Genomic DNA, 22,209 nt, shown 5'->3' with positions numbered 1-22,209 from the left:
AGGTCATGGACTGGGAAAAATGGGATGGGAGGTGGGAAAAATGGGGAAAAGCTGGGAAATGTGGGGAAAGGAGGAAATGGGGGAATGCCAGGTGGGGTTTTGGGGATTTGGGGCACCGAGGGGCGGTGTCTCACAGTTGCAGTGCACGTTGAGGGCTGGGAAAAATGGGATGGGAGGTAGGAAAAACAGGATAAAATCTGGGAAATGTGGGGAAAGGGGGACACTGAGGAATGGCAGGTGGGATTTTGGGGATTTGGGGATGCTCAGGGATGTGCCTCACAGTTGCAGCGCACGTTGAGGGCTGGGAAAAGGGGGGAAATTCAGGAATGGCAGGTGGGATTTTGGGGATTTGGGGATGCTCTCACAGTTGCAGCGCACGTTGAGGGCTGGGAAAAGGGGGGAAATTCAGGAATGGCAGGTGGGGTTTGGGGATTTGGGGATTTGGGGATGCTCTCACAGTTGCAGCGCACGTTGCGGGCTGGGAAAAGGGGTGAAATTCAGGAATGGCAGGTGGGGTTTGGGGATTTGGGGATTTGGGGATGCTCTCACAGTTGCAGCGCACGTTGAGGGCTGGGACAAGGGGGAACTGGGGGAATTCCAGGTGGGATTTTGGGGGTTTGGGGGTTTGGGGATGCTCTCACAGCTGCAGCGCACGTTGAGGGCTGGGAAAGGGGGACACTGAGGAATGCCAGGTGGGATTTTGGGGATTTGGGGATGCTTTCACAGCTGCAGCGCACGTTGAGGGCTGGGACAAGGGGGACACTGAGGAATGGCAGGTGGGGTTTGGGGATTTGGGGGTTTGGGGATGCTCTCACAGCTGCAGCGCACGTTGCAGGCTGGGAAAAGGGGGACACTGAGGAATGCCAGGTGGGGTTTGGGGATTTGGGGGTTTGGGGATGCTCTCACAGCTGCAGCGCACGTTGAGGGCTGGGAAAAGGGGGAAATTCAGGAATGGCAGGTGGGATTTTGGGGGTTTGGGGATGCTCTCACAGTTGCAGCGCACGTTGCGGGCGGCGTGGTGGCCCTGGATGCGCAGCTGGAACACCGAGTGCGAGCGCGACGAGCGCTCATTGAGCCCCGTGCGCGCCACCGAGCGCTGCGAGCCCGCCCGCAGCAGCAGCTCCAGAACCTGCAGGGATGGGGGAATGGGGGGAATGGGGGGGAATGGGGGGGAATGGGGGGGAATGGGGGGGAAATGGGGGAAATGTGGGGGAGATATGGGGGAAATGTGGGGGAAATGTGGGGGGAAATATGGGGGAAATGTGGGGGAGATATGGGGGGGATATGGGGGAAAATGTGGGGGAAATATGGGGAAATATGGGGAAGATATGGGGGGGATATGGGGGAAAATGTGGGGGAGATATGGGGAAAATATGGGGGGGAATGTGGGGGGAATATGGAGGGAAAATATGGGGGAAATATGGGGAAATGTGGGAGAAATATGGGGAAAATGTGGGGAAAATATGGGGGAGATATGGGGGAAATATGGGGGAAATGTGGGGGAAATGTGGGGGAGATATGGGGGAAATATGGGGGAAAATATGGGGGAAATATGGGGGGAATGTGGGGGGAATATGGGGAAAGTGCGGGGGAAATGTGGGGGGAATGCGGGGGAAATGTGGGGGAGATATGGGGGGAATATGGGGGAGATATGGGGGAAATGTGGGGGGAATGTGGGGGAAATGTGGGGGGATTGTGGGGGAATATGGGGGAAATGTGGGGGAGATATGGGGGAAAATGTGGGGGAATATAGGGAAATATGGGGAAGATATGGGGGGGATATGGGGGAGATATGGGGGAGATATGGGGAAAATATGGGGGGGAATGTGGGGGGAATATGGAGGGAAAATATGGGGGAAATATGGGGAAATGTGGGAGAAATATGGGGAAAATGTGGGGAAAATATGGGGGAGATATGGGGGAGATATAGGGGGAATGAGGGGGATATGTGAGGGAGATATGGGGGAAATATGGGGGAAATGTGGGGGGGAAACGTGGGGAAAAATATGGGGGAAATATGCGGGAGATATGGGGGAGATATGGGGGAAATGTGGGGGAAATGTGGGGGGGAAACGTGGGGAAAAATATGGGGGAAATATGGGGGAGATATGGGGAAATATGGGGGAAATATGGGGAAAGTGTGGGGGAAATGTGGGGGGAATGTGGGGGGAATATGGGGGAAATGTGGGGGAAATATGGGGGGAATGTGGGGGGAATGTGGGGAAAGTGTGGGGGAAATATGGGGGAGATATGGGGGAAATGTGGGGGAAATGTGGGGGGAAACGTAGGGGAAATATGGGGGGAAATGGGAGGAAAACCAGGAAGAAAAGGGGGGAAAACGGGGGGAAAAGGGGGAAAAAATGGGGGGAAAACCAGGGGAAAATGGGAAAAAATGGGGGGAAAGCAGGGAAAAAGGGAATGGGGGATGTGGGGAGGGGAAAGGGGCACAATTGGGGGGAATTGGGGGGAAATGGGGAAAAATCGGGGGGGAAGGGAAAAATCAGAGGGGGAAATAGGGGAGGGAAAGGGGAAAAATCAGGGAGGGAATGGAGAGAATTGAAGGAAAAACGGATTAAAAACTGAAATTGTCCCCTTGGAAATACAGATTAAACAAAAAGAGTCCCAGAAATGCAAAAGTTCTGGGAAAATGAATCCAAAACTGGCCTGGAATTCCCAAAATTCCACCTAAACTCCCAAATCACCAGATCCCTCCACGGGCACCCAGGTGAGGTTGGGCACCTGCAGCACATTCCCCCCCAGAATGCCCAAATTGCTCCCTAAAATCCCCACATTTCCCCCTAAACCCCCCACATTTCCCCCTAAAATCCCCAAATTTCCCCCTAAACCCCCCACATTTCCCCCTAAAATCCCCAAATTTCCCCCTAAAATCCCCAAATTTCTCCCTAAAACCCCCAAATTTTCCCCTAAAATCCCCAAACCCCCAAAATCCCATTCCCCACCTGCTCCTGGCTCTGCACGGGCACCCAGGTGAGGTTGGGCGTGTGCAGCTCCACATTCCCCCCCAAGAATGCCCAAATTTCTCCCTAAAACCCCCAAATTTCTCCCTAAAATCCCCAAATTTCCTCCTAAACCCCCCAAATTTCCTCCTAAAATCCCCAAATTTCCCCATTTCCCCACCTGCTCCTGGCTCTGCATGGGCACCTGGGTGATGTTGAGCACCTGCAGCTGCACATTCCCCACTCAGAATGCCCCAATTTCCCCCTAAAATCCCCAAATTTCCCCCCAGAATCCCCCAATTTTCCCCCATATTTCCCCCATTCCCATCCCCACCTGCTCCTGGCTCTGCACGGGCACCCAGGTGAGGTTGGGCACTGCAGCCCCACATTTCCCCCCCAGAATGCCCCAATTTCCCCCAAATTCCCCCATTCCCATTCCCCACCTGCTCCTGGCTCTGCACAGCACCTAGGTGAGGTTGGGCACGTGCAGCCCCACATTTCCCCCCAATTTCCCCACCTGCTCCTGGCTCTGCACGGGCACCCAGGTGAGGTTGGGCACTGCAGCCCCACATTTCCCCCCCGAATCCCCCCACAATTCCCCCATTTCCATTCCCCACCTGCTCCTGGCTCTGCACAGCACCCAGATGAGGTTGGGCACTGCAGCCCCACATTTCCCCCCCGAATCCCCCCACATTTCCCCCCCAGAATTCCCCATTCCCCACCTGCTCCTGGCTCTGCACGGGCACCCAGGTGAGGTTGGGCACGTGCAGCCCCACAATTTCCCCATTCCCCATTCCCCACCTGCTCCTGGCTCTGCACGGGCACCCAGGTGAGGTTGGGCACGTGCAGCTCGTCGCTGTCGGGGCCCAGCCGGCGGATCTCCAGCTCGCAGGGCGGCTCCCCGCGCGGCAGCAGCAGGTCGCGCAGGCTCTCGTTGTAGATCTCCAGGAAGCTGGCCGAGAAGCCGTACTGAGGGCGGGGTGCGGCCGCCCGCCCGCCCCGCGCGCCCCCGGTGCGTCCCCCGGCCCGGGGGGTCGGTGCCGTACCTGCCAGCCCTTGCCCTGCAGGTCGCGGGCGCCCAGGAAGAGCTGGCTGACGGCGCGCGGGATCATCCCCTGCGAGTCGGGCGCGCCCGGCGGCGCCGGGCCCTCCATGGTGAACGTCTTGCCGCTGCCCGTCTGCCCGTAGGCGAAGATGCACACCGGGTACCCGTCCAGGGCCGACTGGGAATGGGAACGGGAATGAGGGAATGGGGGAATGGGAATGGGGAATGGGGAATGAGGGAATGAGGGAATGAGGGAATGGGAATGAGGGAATGGGAATGAGGGAATGGGAATGAGAATGAGGGAATGGGGAATGGGGAATGGGAATGAGGGAATGGGAATGGGAATGAGGGAATGGGAATGGGGGAATGGGAATGGGGGAATGGGAATGAAGGAATGGGAATGGGGGAATGGGAATGGGGAATGGGAATGAGGGAATGGGAATGAGGGAATGGGGAATGGGAATGAGGGAATGGGCACAGGGAGCACTGACCCGTCCAGCGCCGACTGGGAATTGGGAATGGGAATGAGGAATGGGAATGAGGGAATGAGGGAATGGGAATGAGGGAATGGGAATGGGAATGAGGGAATGAGGGAATGGGAATGGGGGAATGGGAATGGGGAATGGGAATGAGGGAATGGGAATGAGGGAATGGGAATGGGGGAATGGGAATGGGGAATGGGAATGAGGGAATGGGAATGGGAATGAGGGAATGGGGATGAGGGAATGAGGGAATGGGAATGAGGGAATGGGAACGGGAATGAGGGAATGGGAATGGGCACAGGTAACACTGACCCGTCCAGGGCCCACTGGGAGTAGGGATGGGAATGAGGAATGAGAATGAGGGAATGAGGGAATGAGGGAATAAGGGAATGAGGGAATGGGAACAGGAATGAGGGAATGGGAATGGGCACAGGTAACACTGACCCGCCCAGGGCCGGCTGGGAATAGGGATGGGGAATGAGGGAATGGGAATGAGGGAATGGGAATGAGGGAATGAGGGAATGAGGGAATTTGGGAATGAGGGAATGGGCACAGGGAACACAGACCCATCCAGGGCCAGCTGGGAATGGGAATGGGGAATTGGGAATGAGGGAATTTGGGAATGAGGGAATTTGGGAATGGGCAGGCGGGCTTGGGAATGCTCAGAGGAAACACCAACCTGTCCAATGCCAACTGGGAAGGGAATGGGGAATGAGGGAATGAGGGAATGGAGATGAAGGAATGAGGGAATGGGCACAAGGAACACTGACCTGTCCAGGGCCCACTGGGAACTGGGAATTTGGGAATGAGGGATTTTGGGAATGGGCACAGGGAACACTGACCCGTCCAGGACCCACTGGGAATTGAGAATTTGGGAATTCTGGGGGTTTGGGATCAGCAGAGGGAACATTGACCCGTCCATGGCTGACTGGGAACGGGAATTGGGATGGGAATTTGGGAATTCTGGGGGGTTGGGAATGGGCAGGGGGGGTTGGGAATGGTCAAGGGGTTGGGAATGGCCAGGGGGTTGGGAATGGGAATGCTCAGGGGGTTGGGAATGCTCAGGGGGAATGTTCCGAGGGATTCCAGAATGCTCCAAGGGATTTGGGAATACTCAGAGGGGTCTGGGACGTGCAGGGGGGTTTGGGGTCACGGGAGGGGACTGGGAACGGGCTGGGGGGGATTTGGGAACTCAGAGGGGAAATCTGGGTGACATTTGAGGGAATTTGGGAATTCTGGGAGAAGATTTGGGATCCAGGTGGGACTTTGGGGATTTCTGGCATGCACACCTGCAACAGGAGCTGGATCTTCCTGCTGGGATTTGGGCTTGGATTTGAGGGGAATTTTGGGATATTTGGTATTTCTGGGACACCCACCTGGACGAGGAGCTGGACCTTCTGGCAGATCTCCTGCTGGGAGGCTCTGGGTGGGGTTTGGGGGAAATGGAGCCGGATTTTGGGTGGAATTTCAGGGATTTTGGGATCCAGGTGGGACATTTTTGGATTTCTGGGAGTTTTTGGGACACACACCTGCACCAGGAGCTGCACCTCCTGGAAGATCTCCTGCTGGGAGGCTCTGGGTGGGGTTTGGGTGGATTTGTGGGGTTTGGGGTGGGGTTTGGGTGGATTTTGGGGTTTTTGGGATGCACACCTGCACCAGGAGCTGCACCTCCTGGAAGATCTCCTGCTGGGAGGCGGCGGGCGGGAAGACGCGGTCGAAGCTGAAGTCGTAGCGCAGCTCCGTGCGCCGCTCCCGGCCCACCTGGGACTGCAGGGGGGAAAAAAATAACAACAATTGCAGGAGAAGAGGAAACGGGGCTGGGAAAGGGATTGGGAACAGGGAACAGGGCTGGGAAAGGGATTGGGGGAGGAAACGGGGCTGGGAAAGGGATTGGGAACAGGGAATGGGGCTGGGAAAGGGATTGGGAACAGGGAATGGGGCTGGGAAAGGGATTGGGGGAGGAAACGGGGCTGGGAAAGAGATTGGGGCACAGGGAACGGGGGATGGGGGTAGGAAAAGGGGTTTGGGATGGAGGAAAAGGTGTTTGGGGGGAGGAAAAGGGGTTTGGGGGGAGGAAAAGGGGTTTGGGATGGAGGAAAAGGTGTTTGGGGGGAGGAAAAGGGGTTTGGGATGGAGGGAAAGGGGTTTGGGATGGAAGAAAAGGGGTTTGGGCTGGAGGAAAAGGGGTTTGGGATGGAGGAAAAGGGGTTTGGGATGGAGGAAAAGGGGTTTGGGATGGAGGAAAAGGGGTTTATGGATAGAAAAAAAGGGGTTTGGGAGGAGGAAAAGGGGTTTGGGTGGGGGAAAAAGGGTTTGGTGGGAGGAAGAAAAGGGGTTTGGGATAGAGGAAAAGGGGTTTGGGATGGAGGAAAAGGGGTTTGGGAGGAGGAAAAGGGGTTTGGGATGGGGGAAAAGGGGTTTGGGATGGGGGAAAAGGGGTTTGGGATGGGGGAAAAGGGGTTTGGGATGGAGGAAAAGGGGTTTGGGAGGAGGAAAAGGGGTTTGGGATGGAGGAAAAGGGGTTTGGGATGGAGGAAAAGGGGTTTGGGATGGAGGAAAAGGGGTTTGGGGGGGAGGAAAAGGGGTTTGGGGGGAGGAAAAGGGGTTTGGGATGGAGGAAAAGGGGTTTGGGATGGAGGAAAAGGGGTTTGGGATGGAGGAAAAGGGGTTTGGGAGGAGGAAAAGGGGTTTGGGATGGAGGAAAAGGGGTTTGGGATGGGGGAAAAGGGGTTTGGGAGGAGGAAAAGGGGTTTGGGTGGGGGAAGAGGGGTTTGGGATGGAGGAAAAGGGGTTTTGGGGAGGAAAAGGGGTTTGGGATGGAGGAAAAGGGGTTTTGGGGAGGAAAAGGGGTTTGGGATGGAGGAAAAGGAGTTTTGGGGAGGAAAAGGGGTTTGGACAGAGGAAAAGCGGTTTGGATAGAGGAAAAGCGGTTTTGGGGAGAAAAGCCCTTTTTTGGGTACGATGTGCCTTTGGGCAGGCTGCACTCACGTCGTCGGGCCGGGTGAGCACCAGGCTGCGCGCGTCCTGCGGGGAGAAGTGCAGGTGCGGCATCCCCCGCTGGCGCTCCTGCTCCGCCGGCAGCAGCGGCCGCACGCGGCAGAACACGCGGATGTTCCCCTGGGGAGGGAGAAACAGCGGGGCTGGGGAGGGGTCCCATGGGGAGGAGAAACAGCGGGGCTGGGGAGGGTCCCATGGGAAAGGAGAAACAGCGGGGTTGGGGAGGGGTCCCATGGGGAGGAGAAACAGCGGGGTTGGGGAGGGTCCCATGGGAAAGGGAGAAACAGCGGGGCTGGGGAGGGTCCCATGGGAAACAAACAGCGGGGTTGGGGAGGGGTCCCATGGGAAAGGGGAGAAACAGCGGGGTTGGGGAGGGGTCCCATGGGAAACAAACAGAGGGGCTGGGGAGGGGTCCCATGGGAAACAAACAGCGGGGCTGGGGAGGGGTCCCATGGGAAACAAACAGTGGGGCTGGGGAGGGGTCCCATGGGAAAGGGGAGAAACAGCGGGGTTGGGGAGGGGTCCCATGGGAAACAAACAGCGGGGCTGGGGAGGGTCCCATGGGAAACAAACAGCGGGGTTGGGGAGGGGTCCCATGGGGAACAAACAGCGGGGTTGGGGTCCCATGGGAAAGGAGGAACAGCGGGGCTGGGGAGGGGTCCCATGGGAAACAAACAGCGGGGCTGGGGAGGGTCCCATGAGAAACAAACACTGGGATCAGTGGGGGCTCCCCTGGGAAAGGAGAAACAGCAGGATCAGTGGGGGCTCCCCTGGGGAAACAAACACTGGGACTGGGGAGTGGGATCAGTGGGGGTTCCCCTGGGAAAAGGGAGAAACAGCGGGATTAGGAAGGGTTCCCCTGGGAAAACAGGATAAATATCAGGGTTGGGGAGTGGGATTAGTGAGGATTCCCCTGGGAAAACGGGATAAACACTGGGATTGGGGAGTGGGATCTGTGGGGGTTCCCCTGGGAAAACAAACACTGGGATTGGGGAGTGGGATTAGTGAGGGTTCCCCTGGGAAAAGGGAGAAACAGTGGGATCAGTGGGGGCTCCCCTGGGGAAACAGGATAAACACCAGGATTGGGGAGTGTTCCCCTGGAAAAACAGGATAAATATCAGGGTTGGGGAGTGGGGTCTGTGGGGGTTCCACAGGGAAAACAAACAAACATTGGGATTGGGGAGTGGGATTAGTGGGTGTTCCTCTGGGAAAACAAACAAACATTGGGATTGGGGAGTGAGATTAGTGAGTGTTCCCCTGGGAAAACAGGATAAACACTGGGATTGGGGCATGGAATTAGTGGGTGTTCCTCTAGGAAACCAAATAAACACTGGGATTGGGGAAGGGAATTCATGGATGTTCCCCTGGGAAACCAGAATAAATGGGATTGGGGAGTGGAATTAGTGAGTGTTCGTTCCACTGGGAAAGAAAAGAAATGGGATTCAGGCATTAAATTCATGGAAAACCCCCAAAAATCGGGATTCAGTCATTGGGCCCAGTCCTGGGGGTCTCTCCCCCCTTAGGAACAGGGGGTCTCCCCTCACACAGAACATGCACACGTTTCCCTGGAAAAATCCCACAAAAATGGGATTCAGCCCTTGAGAGCAGTCCTGGGGGTCTCCCCTCACACAGAACACCCAGACATTCCCCTGCAAAAACCCAAAAAAATTGGAATTTGTTCATTGGGCCTGGTCCAGGGTCTCTCCCCCCTCAGGAACCGGGGGTCTGCCCTCACACAGAACATGCACATATTTTCCAAAAAAAACCCCACAAAATCGGGATTCAGCCCTTGGGAGCAGTCCCAGGGTCTCCCCTCACACAGAACACCCAGATATCCCCCTGAAAAAACACAAAAATTGTGATTTATTGGGGCTGGTCCAGGGGGTCTCTCCCCCCTCAGGAACAGGGGGACTCCCCTCACACAGAACATGCACACGTTTTCCTGGAAAAACCCCACAAAAATGGGATTTAGCCTTCAGGGGCAGCCCCAGGGTCTCCCCTCACACAGAACACCCAGATATCCCCCTGGAAAACCCGAAAAAATTGGAATTTGTTCATTGGGCCTGGTCCAGGGTCTCTCCCCCCTCAGGAACCGGGGGTCTGCCCTCACACAGAACATGCACATATTTTCCAAAAAAAACCCCACAAAATCGGGATTCAGCCCTTGAGGGCAGTCCCAGGGTCTCCCCTTGCAGAGAACACCCAGATATCCCCCTGAAAAAACACAAAAATTGGGATTTATTTGGCCTGGTCCAGGGGGTCTCTCCCCCCTCAGGAACCAGGGGTTCTCCCCTCACACAGAACATGCACACATTTCCCTGGAAAAAGCCCACAAAAATGGGATTTAGCCTTCAGGGGCAGTCCTGGCGGTCTCCCCTCACACAGAACACCCAGATATCCCCCTGGAAAACCCAAAAAAATTGGGATTTGTTCATTGGCCCTGGTGCAGGGTGTGTCCCCCCTCAGGAACCCGGGGACTCCCCTCACGCAGAACATGCACACGTTTTCCTGGAAAAACCACACAAATTCAGGATTTAGCCCTTGAGAGCAGCCCCAGTGTCTCCCCTCACACAGAACACCCACACATTCCCCTGGAAAACCCCAAAAAATCAGGATTCAGCCCTCAGGGGCAGCCCCAGGGTCTCCCCTCACACAGAACACCCAGATATCCCCCTGGAAAATCCCAAAAAGTTGTGATTCAATAATTGGGCCTGGTCCTGGGGGTCTCTTCCCCCACAGGAACGAGGGGTCTGCCCTCACGCAGAACATGCACACATTTTCCTGGAAAAACCCCACAAAAATGGGATTCAGCCCTTGAGGGCAGTCCCAGGCTCTCCCTGGGACTGAAAACACCAAGACATTTCCCTGGAAAACCCCAAAAAATCAGGATTCAGTCATTGGGCCTGGTCCTGGGTGTGTCCCCCCTCAGGAACCGGAGATCTCCCCTCATGTAGATCTTTCTCTGACAAAGCCCCACAAAAATGGGATTCAGCACTTGAGGGCATTCCCAGGGTCTCCCCTCACACAGAACACCCAGACATTCCCCTGGAAAACCCCAAAAAGTCAGGATTCAGTCATTGGGCCTGGTCCTGGGGGTCTCTCCCCCCTCAGGAACCCGGGGACTCCCTTCACACAGATCATGTAAATGTTTTCTTGGAAAAAACCCACAAAACTGGGATTCAGCCCTTGAGGGCATTCCCAGGGTCTCCCCTCACACAGAACACCCAGATATCCCCCTGGAAAACCCCAAAAAATCAGGATTCAGTCATTGGGCCTGGTGCAGGGTGTGTCCCCCCTCAGGAACCCGGGGACTCCCCTCACACAGAACATGCACACGTTTTCCTGGAAAAACCCCACAAATTCAGGATTTAGCTCTTGAGAGCAGTCCCAGGGTCTCCCCTCACACAGAACACCCACACATTCCCCAGGAAAACCCCAAAAAATCAGGATTCAGTCATTGGGCCCGGTCCAGGGTGTGTCCCCCCTCAGGAACAGGGGGCCTCCCCTCACACAGAACACGCACGTTTCCCTGGAAAGACTCCACAAAATCGGGATTCAGCCGTTGAGGGCAGCTCCAGGGTCTCCCCTCACACAGAACACGCAGACATTTCCCTGAAAACCCCCCCAAATCCCCGATTCACCCCTCGAGGCCTCCCCCGGGGCGCTCCCCCACACACGGCCGCTCCCCTGAGGCAGCCCCCGCGGCCCTACCCACCCTGAGCTCCTGGATGTCGTTGTGCAGGCGGCGCCGCTCCATCTCCAGCAGGTGGATGCGGTCCTCGTGCTGGGCCAGCAGCCTCCTGTGCTCGCCCTCCTCCTCCTGCAGCGCCGACAGCTGCTGCAGCTTCTCCTGCAGCTGCTGCTGCGACTCCTGCAGCTGCGCCTGGGCCGGGAGCACACACAGCCCTCAGCACCCAGCCTTCCCCCTGCCTCCCTCCTCAGCGCTTCAGGAGAGAAACTCCTAAGAAAATCCCGCTTCTCCTCGTGTTTTGCAGATTTTCGGACATTCCCCCGGGAATTTGGGGTTAAAATTCCCGCGTTTTGAGGCGTTTTCTGAGGGATTTCGCCACCATCCCTGCCGAGCCCTCATTTTCCCGCCTTTTTTTTTTGGCGCCCCCTAGCGGATTTCGTGTCTAAACGCAGGAAAAAATTCAAATTCCCTTTTTTTATTTCCCCGCGTTTTGAACACCCTGAGGGATTTCGGGTGCAAAATCAGTTGAGTTGTCGAAAATTCCCATTTTTCACAATTTTCCCCATATTTTTAGGCACTCCCTGAGAAATTTTGACACCAAAAGATCCGGAGTTGATGCCAACCCTTCATTTTTCCAACATTTTCTGGGGGCTTTCAGCCTGGAGAGTGCCTGAACAGCTCTAAAACCCCAGTTTTTCATTAATTTTGAAGCACCCTGAAGAATTTTGGTTGCAAAATCAGCTGAATTGGTGAAAATTCCTATTTTCCCCACATTGTGAGAGGTACCTCTGAAGAATTTCTGACGCCAAAAAGCTGCAATTGCCACAAACCCTCATTTTCCTGCCATTTCTGGGACCCAGGGAGCAACAAAATAGCTCCAAATTCCTGGTTTTTTTGTGGATTTTGAAACATCCCCTGAGGCATTTTGAGTGCAAAAGCAGCTGAATTGGTGAAAATTCACATTTTTCTCAAATTCTGAGGCACTCCCTGGGGAACTCCCACACCGAGAAAGCAGAAATTGGCACAAATCCCACATTTTCCTGCATTTTCTGGCCCCGGGGTTTTGTGGATTCTGAAGCACGCCCTGAGTGATTTGGGGTGCAAAAGCAGCTGAATTAGTGACAATTCCCATCTTCTGCAAGTTTTGAGGTTCCCCTGAAGGATTTTGACCCCAAGAAAGCCGGAATTGGCACAAACCCCACATTTTCCCGCCTTTTTTTGGCACCCCCTGGCAGATTTCAGGCCAGAGAGCAACAAACCAGTTCCAAAATCCCAGATTTTTCCACATTTTCAGGAACCCTTGAGGGATTTTGGGGACAGAAGCAGCCGGATTGGTGAAAATTCCCATCTCCCCCACATTCCCAGGCACTTCCAGAGCCATTTTGGTGCCAAAAAACCCCAAATTGCTGCCGACCCCTCATTTTCCCGCCCTTTTTGGCGCCCCCTGGCGGATTTTCCCCTCACAGCTTCCCCCCCCCCCAACAGCTCCCAGACCAGAGAGGGACAAAACTGCACCAAATTCCCGTTTTTTGCGGGTTTTTCAGGAATCCCGGGCCCCACCCGAGCGCTCTCCAGCTCACCCAAGCGCTGTCCAGCTCCTTGGCCAGCGCCTGCGTCTGGTCCCGCGCCGCGTCCCTCTCCTGCCGCCGCTGCTGCTCCTCCTGGCGCAGCTGCCCCATGGCCGCCTGCAGCTGCTCCTTCTCGGCCTGCAGCTGCCGGATCTCGGCCTGCAGAGCCTCCTCCCGGGCCTGGCTCCTCTGCAGCTCCTCCCGGCACTGAGACACCTCCAGCTCCAGGGAGCTGCTCGGGGGAAACAACCGTGTAAAAACGCAGGATCCTGGAGCAGCTCAAGGCGCTTTGGGTGAGTCTCTTTGAGAGGGGTTGTCAGGAGGGTTCTGAGGGAATTCTAGGGATCCTCAGGGGTTTTGGGGAATTTTCAGGGATTTCCTGAAGGATTCTGAGGGAATTTTGGGGCTCTTCAGAGGTTTGGGGGAATTTTCAGGAGGGTTCTGAGGGAATTTTGGGGATTTTGAGCCCCGACTCTGCTCCAGCTCCAGGGAGCTGCTCCGGGAACAGCAACCGTGTAAAACGCAGGATCCCGGACCCCGGGGGAGCTCAAGGAGCTTTGGGTGAGTCTCTTGAGGGGTTTTGAGGAATTGTCAGGAGGGTTCTGAGGGAATTATGGGGATCCTAAGGGGTTTGGGGGAATTTTCAGGGATTTCCCGAAGGGTTCTGAGGGAATTTTGGGGATCTTGAGGGAGTTTGAGCCCCGGCTCTGCTCCAGCTCCAGGGAGCTGCTCGGGGAACAGCAGCCGCGTCAAACGCAGGATCCCGGATCAGCTCAAGGCGCTTTGGGTGAGTCTCTTGAGGGGTTCGGGGGTTTTGGGGAATTTTCAGGGATTTCCCAAAGGATTCTGAGGGAATTTTGGGGCTCTTCAGGGGTTTGGGGGAATTTTCAAGAGCGTTCTGAGGGAATTTTGGGGATTTTGAGCCCCGGCTCTGCTCCAGCTCCAGGGAGCTGCTCCGGGAACAGCAACCGTGTAAAGCGCAGGATCGCGGACCCCGGGGGAGCTCAAGGCGCTTTGGGTGAGTCTCTTGAGGGGGGTTGTCAGGAGGGTTCTGAGGGAATTCTAGGGATCCTCAGGGGTTTTGGGGAATTTTCAGGGATTTCCCGAAGGATTCTGAGGGAAATTTGGGGCTCTTCAGGGGTTTGGGGGAATTTTCAGGAGGGTTCTGAGGGAATTTTGGGGCTCTTCAGGGGTTTGGGGGAATTTTCAGGAGGGTTCTGAGGGAATTTTGGGGAGTGTGAGCCCCGGCTCTGCTCCAGCTCCAGGAGCTGCTCCGGGAACAGCAACCGCGTCAAACCACAGGGGGGGAAATTTCAGGAGGGTTCTGAGGGAATTTTGGGCAACTTCTGGGGATCCTCAGGGGTTTTGGGGAATTTTCAGGGATTTCCCGAAGGGTTCTGAGGGAATTTTGAGGCTCTTCAGGAGTTTGGGGGAATTTTCAGGGATTTCCCGAAGGATTCTGAGGGAATTTTGGGGATCTTCAGGAGTTTTGGGGAATTTCCAGGAGGGTTCTGAGGGAATTTTGGGGCTCTTCAGGGGTTTGGGGGAATTTTCAGGAGGGTTCTGAGGGAATTTTGGGGCTCTTCAGGGGTTTTGGGGAATTTTCAGGAGGGTTCTGAGGGAATTTTGGGGATCTTGGGGATTTTGAGCCCCGGCTCTGCTCCAGCTCCAGGGAGCTGCTCCGGGGACAGCAACCGCGTCAAACCGCAAGGAAATTTCAGGAGGGTTCTGAGGGAATTTTGGGGATCTTCAGGTGTTTGGGGGAATTTTGGGGTTCTTCAGGAGTTTGGGGGAATTTTCAGGAGGGTTCTGAGGGAATTTTGGGGCTCTTCAGGGGTTTTGAGGGGATTTGGGGAATTTTCAGGGATTTCCCAAAGGATTCTGAGGGAATTTTGGGGTTCTTCAGGGGTTTGGGGAATTTTCAGGAGGGTTCTGAGGGAATTTTGGGGATCTTGAGGGATTTTGAGCCCCGGCTCTGCTCCAGCTCCAGGGAGCTGCTCCGGGGAACAGCAACCGCGTCAAACCGCAAGGAGGGAATTTTCTGGAGGGTTCTGAGGGAATTTTGGGCATCTTCTGGGGATCCTCAGGGGTTTTGGGCAATTCTCAGGAGGGTTCTGAGGGAATTTTGGGGATCTTCAGGGGTTTTGGGGAATTTTCAGGAGGGTTCTGAGGGAATTCTGGGGATCTTAAGGAGTTTGAGGGAATTTTCAGGGATTTCCCGAAGGGTTCTGAGGGAATTTTGGGGATCTTGAGGGAGTTTGGGCCCCGGCTCTGCTCCAGCTCCTCCCGGCACTGAGACACCTCCAGCTCCAGGGAGCTGCTCGGGGAACAGCAACCGTGTAAAAACGCAGGATCCTGGAGCAGCTCAAGGCGCTTTGGGTGAGTCTCTTGAGGGGGGTTGTCAGGAGGGTTCTGAGGGAATTCTAGGGATCCTCAGGGGTTTTGGGGAATTTTCAGGGATTTCCCAAAGGATTCTGAGGGAATTTTGGGGCTCTTCAGGGGTTTGGGGGAATCTTCAAGAGGGTTCTGAGGGAATTTTGGGGAGTTTGGGCCCCAGCTCTGCTCCAGCTCCAGGGAGCTGCTCCAGGGAGCAGCAACCGCGTCAAACCGCGACGGGGGAAATTTCAGGAGGGTTCTGAGGGAATTTTGGGGAACTTCAGGGGTTTGGGGGAATTTTGGGGTTCTTCAGGAGTTTGGGGGAATTTTCAGGAGGGTTCTGAGGGAATTTTGGGGCTCTTCAGGGGTTTTGAGGGGATTTGGGGAATTTTCAGGGATTTCCCGAAGGATTCTGAGGGAATTTTGGGGATCTTCAGGAGTTTTGGGGAATTTCCAGGAGGGTTCTGAGGGAATTTTGGGGCTCTTCAGGGGTTTGGGGGAATTTTCAGGAGGATTCTGAGGGAATTTTGGGGATCTTGGGGATTTTGAGCCCCGGCTCTGCTCCAGCACCAGGGAGCTGCTCCGGGGACAGCAACCGCGTCAAACCGCAAGGAAATTTCAGGAGGGTTCTGAGGGAATTTTGGGCATCTTCTGGGGATCCTCAGGGGTTTTGGGGAATTTTCAGGGATTTCCCGAAGGGTTCTGAGGGAATTTTGAGGCTCTTCAGGAGTTTGGGGGAATTTTGGGGTTCTTCAGGAGTTTGGGGGAATTTTCAAGAGTGTTCTGAGGGAATTTTGGGGCTCTTCAGGGGTTTTGAGGGGATTTGAGGAATTTTCAGGGATTTCCTGAAGGATTCTGAGGGAATTTTGGGGATCTTCAGGGGTTTGGGGGAAATTTCAGGGATTTCCCAAAGGGTTCTGAGGGAATTTTGGGGCTCTTCAGGGGTTTTGGAGAATTTTCAGAAGGGTTCTGAGGGAATTCTGGGGATCTTAAGTGGTTTGAGGGAATTTTCAGGAGGGTTCTGAGGGAGTTTTGGGGATATTCAGGGGTTTTGGGGAATTTTCAGGGATTTCCCGAAGGGTTCTGAGGGAATTTTGGGGATCTTGAGGAGTTTTGGGGAATTTTCAGGATTTCCTGAAGGATTCTGAGAGAATTTTGGGGCTCTTCAGGAGTTTTGGGGAATTTCCAGGAGGGTTCTGAGAGAGTTTTGGGGATATTCAGGGGTTTTAGGGAATTTTCAGGAGGGTTCTGAGGGAATTTTGGGGATATTCAGGAGTTTTGGGGAATTTTCAGGAGGATTCTGAGGGAGTTTTGGGGATATTCAGGGGTTTTGAGGGGATCTGGGGAAATTTCTGGGATTTTCCCAAGGGTCCTGAGGGAATTTTGGGGATCTTGAGGGAGTTTGGAGCAATTTGTGGAAATTTCAGGGATTTTCTGAAGCGTCCTGAGGGAATTTTGGGGATCTTGAGGCATTTGGGAGCAGTTCAGGGAAAGTTCAGAGATTTTCAGAAGGATTCTGAGGGAATTTTGGGGATTGTGAGGGGTTTTGAGGGGATTCAGGAAAATTTCAGGGATTTTCAGAAGAGTTCTGAGGGAATTTTGGGGATTGTGAAGGGATTCAGGATAATTTCAGGGATTTTCAGGAAGGTTCTGAGGGAATTCTAGGAATCTTGAATTCCAAAGGAAAATTTGGGGGAATGTGGGATAATTTGGTGAATTTTGGGGGCATTGCAGGACCTTTTGAAGGCCTTTAGAGAAATTTGGAGGGGATCTTGAGAAGATCTAGGAAAACCCCATTTTGAGGATTTGGGGTGAATTGGGAATTTTTAGGAAGGTTTTAGGGAATATGAGGAGGAGGAATCTTTAAAGGCATTTTAGATGGATTTTGGGGTTTTTTCCTCAGCATTCCTGCTCCTTCCAGAGCACATTTTAAGGTATTTGGGGCAGTTTTTATGGATTTTGGGGCAGTTTTTGATGGATTTTGGTGCATTCCTCACCCAACTCTGGAGCTGAGGCTGCTCCCACAGCACTTGGGCCCCCTCACAGGGGGATTTTGGGGCACTTTGGAGGGGTTTTGGTCGGGTTTTAATGGACTGTGGGACAGGTTGAAGTGGATTTTTCCAGGTTTGGATGGATTTTGGGGCTGTTTAGATGGATTTTGGCCAGGTTTGGATGGATTTCCGTTAGGTTTGGATGGATTTTGGGACAATTTTGGTGGATTTTGGTCAGGTTTGGTTGGATTTCCGTTAGGTTTGGATGGATTTGGGGCAGGTTTGGTTGGATTTGGGTCAGGTTAGGATGGATTTCGGCCGGGTTTGGATGGATTTCCGTTAGGTTAGGATGGATTTGGGTGAGGTTTGGATGAATTTTAGTCAGGTTTGGTTGGATTTCCGTTAGGTTTGGCTGGATCTAGGGCAGGTTAGGATGGATTTGGGTCAGGTTTGGATGGATTTGGGCGAGGTTTGGATGGATTTTGGCCAGGTTTGGCTGGATTTCTGTCAGTTTTGGCTGGATCATCGCCAGGTTAGGATGGATTTGGGTCAGGTTTGGATGGTCTTGGGTCAGGTTTGGCTGGATTTGGGTCAGGTTTGGCTGGATTTGGGTCAGGTTTGGTTGGATTTGGTCAGGTTTGGATGGATTTGGGTCAGGTTTGGTTGGATTTGGTCAGGTTTGGATGGATTTGGGTCAGGTTTGGTTGGATTTGGTCAGGTTTGGATGGATTTGGGTCAGGTTTGGCTGGATTTTGGCCAGGTTTGGATGGATTTGGGTCAGGTTTGGCTGGTCATAGGCAGTTTTGGCTGGATTTGGGTCAGGTTTGGCTAGATTTGGGTGAGGTTAGGATGGATTTGGGTCAGGTTTGGTTCGTCATGGCCAGGTTTGGATGGATTTGGGTCAGGTTTGGCTGGTCATGGGCAGTTTTGGATGGATTTGGGTCAGGTTTGGCTTGATTTCTGTGAGGTTAGGATGGATTTGGGTCAGGTTTGGCTGGTCATGGCCAGGTTAGGATGGATTTGGATCAGGTTGGCTGGATTTGGGACAGTTTTGGCTGGTCACGGGCAGTTTTGGCTGGATTTGGGTCAGGTTTGGCTGGATTTGGGTCAGGTTAGGATGGATCATGGGCAGGTTTGGCTGGTCATGGCCAGGTTTGTCCAGATTTGGGTCAGTTTTGTCCGGATTTAGGTCAGTTTTGGCCGGATTTGTGTCAGTTTTGGTCGGATTTGTGTCACGTTTGGCCGGATTTGGGTCAGTTTTGTTCGGATTTGTGTCAGTTTTGTTCGGATTTGTGTCAGTTTTGCCAGATTTGTGTCAGTTTTGGCCGGATTTGGGTCAGTTTTGGCCGGATTTGTGTCAGTTTTGGCCGGATTTGGGTCAGTTTTGCCGGATTTGGGTCAGTTTTCCCGGATTTGGGTCAGTTTTCCCGGATTTGTGTCAGGTTTGGATGGATTTGGGTGAGGTTAGGATGGATTTGTGTCAGTTTTGGCCTGATTAGTGTCAGTTTGGCCGGATTTGGGTCAGGTTTGGCCGGATTTGGGTCAGTTTGGCCGGATTTGTGTCAGTTTTTGCCGGATTTGGGTCAGTTTTGGCCGGATTTGGGTCAGTTTTGCCGGATTTGTGTCAGTTCTGCCGGATTTGTGTCAGTTCTGCCCGGATATTGGTCAGTTTTCCCAGATTTGTGTCAGGTTTGGATGGATTTGGGTGAGGTTAGGATGGATTTGTGTCAGTTTTTGCCAGATTTGTGTCAGTTCTGCCGGATTTGGGTCAGGTTTGGTGGATTTTGGTCAGTTTTGCCGGATTTGTGTCAGTTTTGTCCGGATTTGGGTCAGTTTTGCCGAATTTGTGTCAGTTTTGGCCGGATTTGTGTCAGTTTTCCCGGATTTGTGTCAGTTCTGCCAGATTTTGGTCAGTTTTGGATGGATTTGTGTCAGTTTTGGCGGGATTTGTGTCAGTTTTCCCGGATTTGGGTCAGTTTTGGCCGGATTTGTGTCAGTTCTGCCGGATTTGTGTCCGTTTTGCCAGGTTTGTGTCAGTTTTGCCGGATTTGGGTCAGTTCTGCCGGATTTTGGCCAGTTTTGCCCGGATTTGTGTCAGTTTTGTCCGGACCTGTGTCAGTTTTGCCCGGATTTGTGTCAGTTTTTGCCGGACCTTGGTCAGTTTTGGCGGGATTTGGGTCAGTTTTGCCAGATTTGGGTCAGTTTTGGCCAGATTTGGGTCAGTTTTGGATGGATTTGGGTGAGGTTAGGATGGATTTGGGTCAGTTTTTGCCGGACCTGTGTCAGTTTTGCCCGGATTTTGGCCAGGTTTCCCCCGCCCCGATCCCGCACTGACCCGATGCGGGTGCCCAGGCTGTTTTCCCGGCTGTCCCTGTGTCCCAGCTCCCTGTCCCAGCTCCCTGCCCATGCCCGCACTGACCCGATGCGGGTGCCCAGGCTGTTTTCCCGGCTGTCCCTCTGGCCCAGCTCCCTGTCCATCTGTCCCCAGCCCTCACTGACCCGATGCGGGCGCCCAGGCTGCTCTCCCGGCTGTCCCTCTGTCCCAGCTCCCTGTCCATCTGTCCCCAGCCCTCACTGACCCGATGCGGGCGCCCAGGCCGCTCTCCCGGCTGTCCCTCTGGCCCAGCTCCCTGTCCAGCCCCTGCAGGCGCTCGCTCAGCTGGCGGATGGTGCTCTCCAGGCCCTGCCGCTCCTCCTGCGCCTGCCCCAGCGCCTCCCGCAGGTCCGACACCTGCCCCCGCAGGTCCCACGGCGGCCGCTTGGGGGCGCCCTTGGCCGCCGTGCTGGTGACCGAGCCTGCGGGGACACCCGGAGGGGACAGTGGGGACATGGGGAGGGGACACCCGGAGGGGACAGTGGGGAGGGGACACCAGGAGGGGATGGGGAAATGGGGAGGGGACACCCGGAGGGGATGGGGACACCCAGAGGGGATGGGGACACCCGGAGGGGATGGGGCACCCGGAGGGGACAGTGGGGACACCCGGAGGGGATGGGGACATGGGGAGGGGATGGGGACACCCGGAGGGGACACCTGGAGGGGATGGGGACATGGGGAGGGGACACCCGGAGGGGATGGGGACACTGGGAGGGGATGGGGACAGTGGGGAGGAGACACCCAGAGGGGATGGGGACATGGGGAGGGGACACCCAGAGGGGATGGGGGACACCCGGAGGGGATGGGGACACCCAGAGGGGACGGGGACAATGGGGAGGGGACACCCAGAGGAAATGGGGACACCCAGAGGGGACACTGGGGAAAGGATGGGGACACTGGGAGGGGATGGGGACACACAGAGGGGACACCCAGAGGGGATGGAGACATGGGGAGGGGATGGGGACACCCAGAGGGAATGGGGACACCCAAAGGGGACACCGGGGAGGGGCTTGGGGACATGGGGAGGTGATGGGAACACCCAGAGGGGATGGGGACATCGGGAAAGAGACTGGGGACATGGGGAGGGGCTTGGGGACACCTAGAGGGGACTCAGCATGTCAGGAAGGGGAGGGGGGACATTGGGATGTGGAATGGGGACATTGGTGGGGTTTTGGGACCTCAGGAGGGGCTGGGGGACACCGGGAAAGGGACCGGGGACATCAGGAGGGGCTTGGGGACACCTAGAGGGGACTCAGCATGTCAGGCAGGAGAGTGGGGACACTGGGATGTGGAATGGGGACATTGGTGGGGTTTTGGGACATCAGGAGGGGCTTGGGGACACCCGGAGGGGAGGGGGGCCATGGGGAAGGGGAGGGTCTCAGGTCTCACTTCTCCGAGGAGCAGCTGCCACTGACGCCGCCTTCCGGGGGCCATCTGGGGGGACAGGGACATGGGGGACACTGGGGACATTCACTGGGGACACGGGGACACTGGGGACACGGGGACCCGGCCCCGCCGTGCTTTGTGAGCGATCCCGTCTCTGGGAGGGCTCCCCGAGCAGCCTCAGCAGGGCGGTGCCCGCTGTGGGGCCGGCCGCGGGGCTGGCGCTAATTAATTAGCGCTGACTCTAATGAGCCCCGGGGTTTAATTTGGGCTCAGCCCTGCCCGGGGCTCCCGGTGACAGCTCTGCCCTCCCTCGGCCTTGGTGTAACACGGACCGGCCCGGGACACCGAGCCAAAGCCCCTCCCTTCCCCCCGGGACCCCCCCAGGGCACACCGACCCCACAGAGCCCTGGACAGCCCCAAACGGCCTTTAAACACCCCAAAATCTCGTGTGGCTGTCCCCAAATCCCCTTAAACACCCCAAAATCTCGTGTGGCTGTCCCCAAATCCCCACTGAACCTCCAAACCCCCTTAAATCCCCCAAATCCCCTCTGAATCCCCCAAACCCCCTTAAATCCCCCAAATCTCCTCTGAATCCCCCAACCCCCTTAAATCACCCCAACCCCCTTAAATGCCCCAAACCCCCTTAAATCCCCTCTGAATCCCCCAAACCCCCTTAAATCCCCCCAAACCCCCTTAAATCCCCCAAATCCCCATTCAATCCCCCAAAAACCCCTCTGACCCCCAAAAAACCCTCCCCAAAACCCCTCTGACCCCCCAAAGCCACTCTAGCACCCCAAAAACCCCTCCCAAAACCCCTCTGACCCCCCAAAGCCACTCTAGCACCCAAAAACCCCCTCCCCAAAGCCCCTTTAACACCCCCAAACCCCTCTAACATCCCAAAAACCCCTCCCCAAGCCCCTCTAACACCTCAGAACCCCCTCGAGCACCCCAAATCCCCCTCCCCAAAGCCCCTCTAACCCCCCAAAAACCCCTCTAGCACCCAAAACCGCCTCAAGCAGCGCAAGACCCCCTCCCCAAAACCCCTCTAACACCCCAAAGCCCCCTCCCCAAGCCCCTCTACCACCCCAAAACCCCCTCCAGCACCCCAAAACTCCTCTAACACCCCAAAACCCTCTCCCAAATCCCCTTTAGCACCCGAAAACCCCCTCCTCAAAGCCCCTCTAAACCCCCAAAAACCCCTCTAGCACCCCAAAACCCCCCTCCCCAAAGCCCCTTTACACCCCAAACCCCCTCTGACCCCCCAAAACCCCCTCCCCAAAGCCCCTTTACACCCCAAAACCCCCTCTAACACCCCAAAACCCCCTCTAACACCCCAAAACCC

The 22,209-nt window shown here is 55.4% G+C and overlaps 1 protein-coding gene across 1 annotated transcript; it reads right to left on the bottom strand.

Annotated features, from left to right (window-relative positions):
• Positions 1-263: 263 nt before the first annotated feature.
• KIFC1 (kinesin family member C1) lies at positions 264-21,762 on the bottom strand (the record flags this gene model as incomplete). The annotated part of the gene is made up of 13 exons (XM_084223728.1): positions 264-301; positions 366-386; positions 458-478; positions 991-1,129; positions 3,759-3,926; positions 4,004-4,180; positions 6,135-6,251; positions 7,473-7,601; positions 11,197-11,364; positions 12,753-12,972; positions 19,687-19,903; positions 20,871-21,088; positions 21,752-21,762. 13 exons carry the CDS (start codon positions 21,760-21,762, stop codon positions 264-266), a joined length of 1,644 nt encoding a protein of 547 aa, XP_084079854.1.
• Between the last annotated feature and the right edge of the window lie 447 nt (positions 21,763-22,209).

This window comes from Fringilla coelebs, assembly GCF_963513975.1.
Source record: "Fringilla coelebs genome assembly, chromosome: 31".
Classification (NCBI taxonomy): Eukaryota; Metazoa; Chordata; class Aves; order Passeriformes; family Fringillidae; genus Fringilla; species Fringilla coelebs.
The sequence above is the reverse complement of the archived record's forward strand: the minus strand, read 5'-3'. Positions and strand labels throughout refer to the sequence as shown.